At 44.6% G+C, this 5,795-nt stretch overlaps 1 protein-coding gene across 1 annotated transcript; it reads left to right on the top strand.

The window, feature by feature from the left end:
• Positions 1-1,176: 1,176 nt before the first annotated feature.
• LOC144717487 (progonadoliberin-2-like) lies at positions 1,177-4,753 on the top strand. The gene is made up of 3 exons (XM_078592857.1): positions 1,177-1,417; positions 2,848-2,943; positions 4,706-4,753. The coding sequence occupies exons 1-3, from the start codon at positions 1,271-1,273 to the stop codon at positions 4,751-4,753; spliced, it is 291 nt and encodes a 96-aa protein (XP_078448983.1). The 5' UTR covers positions 1,177-1,270.
• Positions 4,754-5,795: the final 1,042 nt, after the last annotated feature.

Here is a 5,795-nt window from a genome sequence, read left to right as displayed (position 1 = left end):
CTGACCCACTCTTGCGTCGTCCCGATAACGTCTTTCTCGACGGACGATCCCGCCACAAAGGCTGTGTCAGCCTTTCCCTCCCGGCTCCTCTCCTCTGGTCTGCCTTGTTACAGAAGCTCAACAGCCTTTCCATTCTCATTTGACACCACGTATTTAATATCAGCCTTCTGTGACGGCTCTATCTTCACACTGACTTTCCTCTTTTAGTTTGTTTTTATTATAAAATTCTGATGTCAAAGCCACTACGAAGACGTGTAATAATCTGGAACAGCTGAAAAGTAGAGGAAAATAATCTCATTCTCAACAAGGTAATTTACACATTCAAATAACTATTAGCATGTGGTGGTCTGTGAAATGTTTAGAGGTTGAAGAGGGATCGGCACACTCGAAAAGGTTGGTCTAGATTCTAGAAGGTTGTAAATCAGCTGATGGATTTCAAAAAGGCATTGTGTTCCTGCGTATGTTTACTCGTGACATCTACGACTTTGGTAATGATTACATTGATAAAATATAGTCTGGTGTCCATACAGGACAAAGACAAAGACCTCCCCCCCTCCCCGTATAGCCTTTAACAGACTGTTGGGGACTAGTGCTGTTGGCGAGCACCTATGAAAGACCAACACGACACACGAGGGGGTGGGTGGCCAGCACCACGCCTGGCCGCCTTTGTCCCCTCTCAGTGCTGATATTAACACGTTGCGTCGAGTACTCGTTTGAGGCCGATTCAGCGTGTGGGTGAGAACCAGGATTGGCTGAGATGGTTTGTCACTGATGTGGGTGGCCGTAAGCTGGAATCTAACTCGGGTCACCAGATTCAGTGCAGCGCGCTAACCACTGCGCCACCGCTCACACACACACACACATGCCTCTCTACAACATGTATTTGCCCGGTTTATGCGGTGTCTTTATATGTGGTCACATGTAGATGCTTCGTAAACCCACGTTGTATTTTAGAATTGTCTCGCATGTGTGCGTGTCGTGTAGCGGTTAGCACGCTGGCTTCAGAACAGGGTTACGATTTTCTGAACCAGTCCTATGCCTAGGTAGCCTTCAAATGAGTACCTGGTGCTGTGTGTAAACATCGGTACTTGGGAGACAAAGGCGGCCGGCCGTGGTGCCGGCTACCGAACCCTCTCGTGTGCCATCCCGGCTTTAAAGTCTGTGCTCACGAACAGCACTTGCCCCAACAGTCCACGGCCTATGTATATATTTGCGTGTCCTGCTGATTGTAGCACGTGTTCGCAATTACAGAAGAAAGCCCTTGCAAGACATGGCACTGCGCGGTCAGAGTCTGACACTGCTGCTACTGCTGGCGACGGCTCTGCTCGTCTCCTTGAATGACGCCCAGCACTACTCCCTGGAATGGAAACCCGGGGGCAAACGCGACCTGGAGGCCAGTCGCACACGAGAGCCGGAGGTCAGTCGCACACGAGAAGAGCCTGCCTGGCTGCCTGCCACTCGCACGAACCTGTACCTACTAATAGGGGTTTTTCCCCTTTTTGTGGCAACAAAACTGACACCTTTTGCAAGGAATCATGCTTACATTAACCACAATACTTGCAGTCAAATGCAAACAAAAAACAATACTCTGATAATTTATGCATTGTCTTTGAAACTGATTGGTCCACACCAGAGACAGCTTTCTTTAGAGCCTAGTCTCATATGGTGTTCGACCAGATGACGCCAAAAGGCGCACAGTTCAAAGACAACGCACTACCAGAGTAATGAGAGCTCGGGGTGAGAAGCTACATCATGGGGCCTCCTTTGCATTTGACTGCAAGTATTGCGGTTAATGTAAGCATGATTCCTTGCAAAAGGTGTCAGTTTTGTTGCCAGAAAAAAGGGGAAAAACCCTATTAGTATATTTTGGTACTGGCAAAGGAGGTCCCATGATGAACCTGTACCTCTCAAATACCATTGCACTATCAGCTTCGTGAAAGAGTTCATAAACTAACACAAGTTGTGGTGGCTGGGGGTGGGGGGGGGTCGAAATGCCGAGCAGTTTTGTTTCGGTGAACGCTGCGTGTTATTTTACCATTTGGACCGTGCTCGAGCAGAATATCCAGAACTTATAGAGTTCTGTCAGCTTCCACTTCCATGGTGAACTAGATGGATGGGTTTTGTGAGTTGAGATGATTTAGAAAAGCGTTCAGTGTATCTTTGCCATGTGGCCAGCCCACCAATGTGTCATCCAGATATCTAAACCAAGCAGAGGGTGTTAGTGTGCTTGAAGCTATTGCTTTTGTTTCAAAATCTTCCATGTACAAATTTGCTATCAAGAATTTGTATGTTCTATTTACGTGACAAACCTTACTAATTGGCTGTGTCGGGTGGTGGCGGGTTTACCGACGCATTAATATTTACGCGATCTAACCCCCAAAAAACTGTATTATGGATGATATAGGTCGCGAAAGCCGACGTGTTAAATTTGTTTTTAATTCCTCTGTTAAACTCAACAATGGCAACATGAAATAAAGATTGGGGACAAGTTTCCGAGGTTTCAAATGTGAGCAGCGCCAGGATCAAATTTTTAAAAGATGCAAAGATGTGTCTCCGTACAACAAAACGGATCCCGAATCCTGTTTGCACATTTTATTTACATTTTTTTTGCTGTTTTTTTTTCTGAATTTTCAATTTGCACATAGTCACATAGTCAATTTAATATGTTTTCTTGTTCATGTTTTTGTTTTTTGTTTGTTGCGGTTGCACCCAATTTAAGAGCCGAATAGCTCACAGGGCTATACCTAATAAATAAACTTGAAACTTTAAACACGGACGTACGCCACGGTGGAGTACACGGGCACGTGATTGTGCACCACCTCGCCGTGTTGTGCCGCGTGTTCTCAGCAGGAGCTTGAGCCACCGAGCAACGCGTTCGAGTGCGACGGACCCGAATGCGCCTTCTCCCGAGTGCCCAACACCAAGCTGATCAGGGAGCTCGCGGTGAGTTTCCGTGCGTTGCCCGTGCTGGTTTCTGCGCTGCCCGAGGACACGTGCAGTTGCCTACTCGAACCACTGCGTCGGAGATTTTCACATAGAATTTGTGTGCGTGCTCTTTGGTTCTTTCGTCACGACGACCGCTTGTGTTGCGATCGAAACGTCGTGATTTGTTTTCATTTTATTTCTGCCTACGTGACTTTACCGAAAGAACCAAAGAGTATGGATTCCTGCAGTCACGAAAGCTTCAAATCAATTTGTGTTGCAATTGTCTTTAAATTGCGTTTGTAAGCCTGGGCCCTGTTTTAAAAAAGAGATTTTTAGTCTGAATAGATTTTCACCTGTCTGAACAACGACGGCCCTATTTTTCCCAGGGAGTAGAGGATGGGACGGGAGGGGTAGGTGGAGGCTGTTTGACTTTGGTCTCAGATTCGAGCGGGGCCTCAGAAGGATCAACCTTCCAAGCCCCTCGGAAGAATTCGGCCGAAGTCAGAGGAGCCTGTGTGACATTTAGCGAGGGCTAAGAGGATTTCTCTCTCCTCTCGGGGTGAACGTAATGTTAAGGTGATTTATGTAGCCTCATGCGGTATGCTGCTAGACCTTTGTAAGAGCAATTCAAGGGTAGCAAATAATATGTACACGTTGTTCTCCTTTAATCCGAATAGTCCAAGAGACAGGTTTTGTAGCAATACAGAATCAGGCGAGGCACCTAACTAAACAGTGCCGCATTGATATAAATCAAAGTGAACCCACCTACAATGCTATATATTTATCGTTTTAAGTGTTTTCTTTCATTCAAAATGAAATAAATATTCAGAGAGTGCAAAAGGTTTTCAAAATTGGTTGTCAAATCCAAGTAAGTTCAATTGTTTTTACAGAAATGTTTTCTTTAATACCACTCATAGTAAAGTATGACTATGATAGCTTTCTTTGAATAAAAATAATAATGTTTCAATCATTGCATTGTTTGAAAGTGTGTCATGGTCAGGCACCCTTGTTGATCCGAGTGCAGCTTCTAATCTCACATCTGTAAGGTGTCATGGTCAAGTCACCCTTATCGAATGTTAATCTCATTATAGCTTTTACTTGCATGCTTATAAAGTTTGCCATTTACTATAAATGACATGTATAAAATATTTAAATGCAAATCGAAGTAAGTTGGCTGCACCTGCCATTCTACCCTAAGCACCCAAAACCTCAACAGCAGCCGCTGTGTGTGTGTGTGTGTCATCGCACGTGAAATGTTCATCATTCCTCTCTCAAACATCAATTTATTCACCCATAAAAAAAAAAACTTTGAGTCTGCAGACTTTTTTAAGAAGTTGCTGCTTGGGATGCTTGTCCAACACATTTTTCATTATTACGCGTTTTTAATTACGTACAAAATTTTAGGTGGTTATTTTTCATGTTTATTGGAGGAAACATTCAAATGTGACAGCGTGGTTAGTTCACTGCGCTTTGAACAAGGTGGCCCAAGTTTAATTGGACATCTGTGAAACGACTGGATATCTGTGTAAAAGAGCTTTGTAGCTCATCGGATTCTTCCAGTATCAATACATATTCTGAATATGATCATTCCCGGCTTTGGCTATCATCGGTGATATCTGAAACCAGTGCTGGTCACTCACCCCTCCTCTCACCGTGGCCAGTCAAACCCCATTATGGACATGTCTTGGAGAAGCCTTCATTGTGTAGTGGATTGACAAAGAACTGCAAATGAATTAAACGCTCATTAACATTTAGACGTTTCTGTACCATGCCCTTTCAGAACTACCTCTCGCAGAGGAATTATGAACGGAAAGGAGCTCGCAAGTAAGGCCCCACACATCTCAGGGTGCAGATGAAGACGACCAACGCTCCGACATTTCACAACATTCCTCTTGAGCACGATGTTTAGAAACCTTTCAATGAACGCCCTTTCACCTTCGTCTTAACACGTGTTATGGTCTGTGACGTCTCTTCGACACTTTGTGTCCTTAATTATATTCATCGCCGCTCAGCGTATCGTTAACATGATTGTGACCGTACACATTTTATTTGTGCAGGCCATCGTACTGTGTTCCAGAGTGGCTGTCTATGGGTGGGATGCACTGTGCTACGCGTGGCCATGTATAACAAGGAGGTGTTGTGCATGAATAAAATTGCTAAAACGAACACATCGAGTGCATTTGTCTTATCGCCATGCTGTGTTCAACCACCAGATAACGCACTCGTGGCTTCAGCAGACGCTACAGGTGGTTACGAGGTTAATGTTGCGTTCCACTTTGATGTGGTGCACCGATGGAATTCCCTCCCATCGTCTCTTTTGCCATGTGCTTATAACCGGAATCCAAGCCTTGTGTAAACTCGGATCTATTCGTGTCCTCAACAGTACTGTCTGTTGCTGGCTGCTTGGGAATTTGAGCATTTAGTCCTGTACATTTGGGCCTGTACTCAATGGCGGTTATAACAACAAAAATAAAAACATCTGCAAACAAGTGCAGTGCGTGACACAGGCAATAATCATTACAATTTTACACACACCGGCCTTAGCGATGCATCACATGAGGATGAATGCTCCGCTGTTATAAAATGCCCTTCATTTAAACGCATAAAACACAATGAAGATTTGGAATTTCATTTGTAACAGAGAACTGTGGAACTCTGGTTTAACATTTGAAATATGTTTTTACATAAAAGTTGGACGGGTGGCAAAGTGGTTTTTCGTGCACCACGCTCTAAACCCGACGAACTGAATTTATTTCTCATCCACGGCCAACATCAGTGGCAAGCGATGTCTGAACTGTTCCCGGCCTCCGGATCCTTCTCCCTTCACACAATCTGCTCTTCTGCCCTGAGTGGAAAAATTATAGCCATCT

This window comes from Lampetra planeri, chromosome 4 (genome assembly GCF_965212315.1).
Source record: "Lampetra planeri chromosome 4, kcLamPlan1.2.h2, whole genome shotgun sequence".
Lineage (NCBI taxonomy): Eukaryota > Metazoa > Chordata > Hyperoartia > Petromyzontiformes > Petromyzontidae > Lampetra > Lampetra planeri.
Note: the sequence above shows the minus strand (reverse complement) of the source record. Positions and strands in the feature narration are given on the sequence as shown.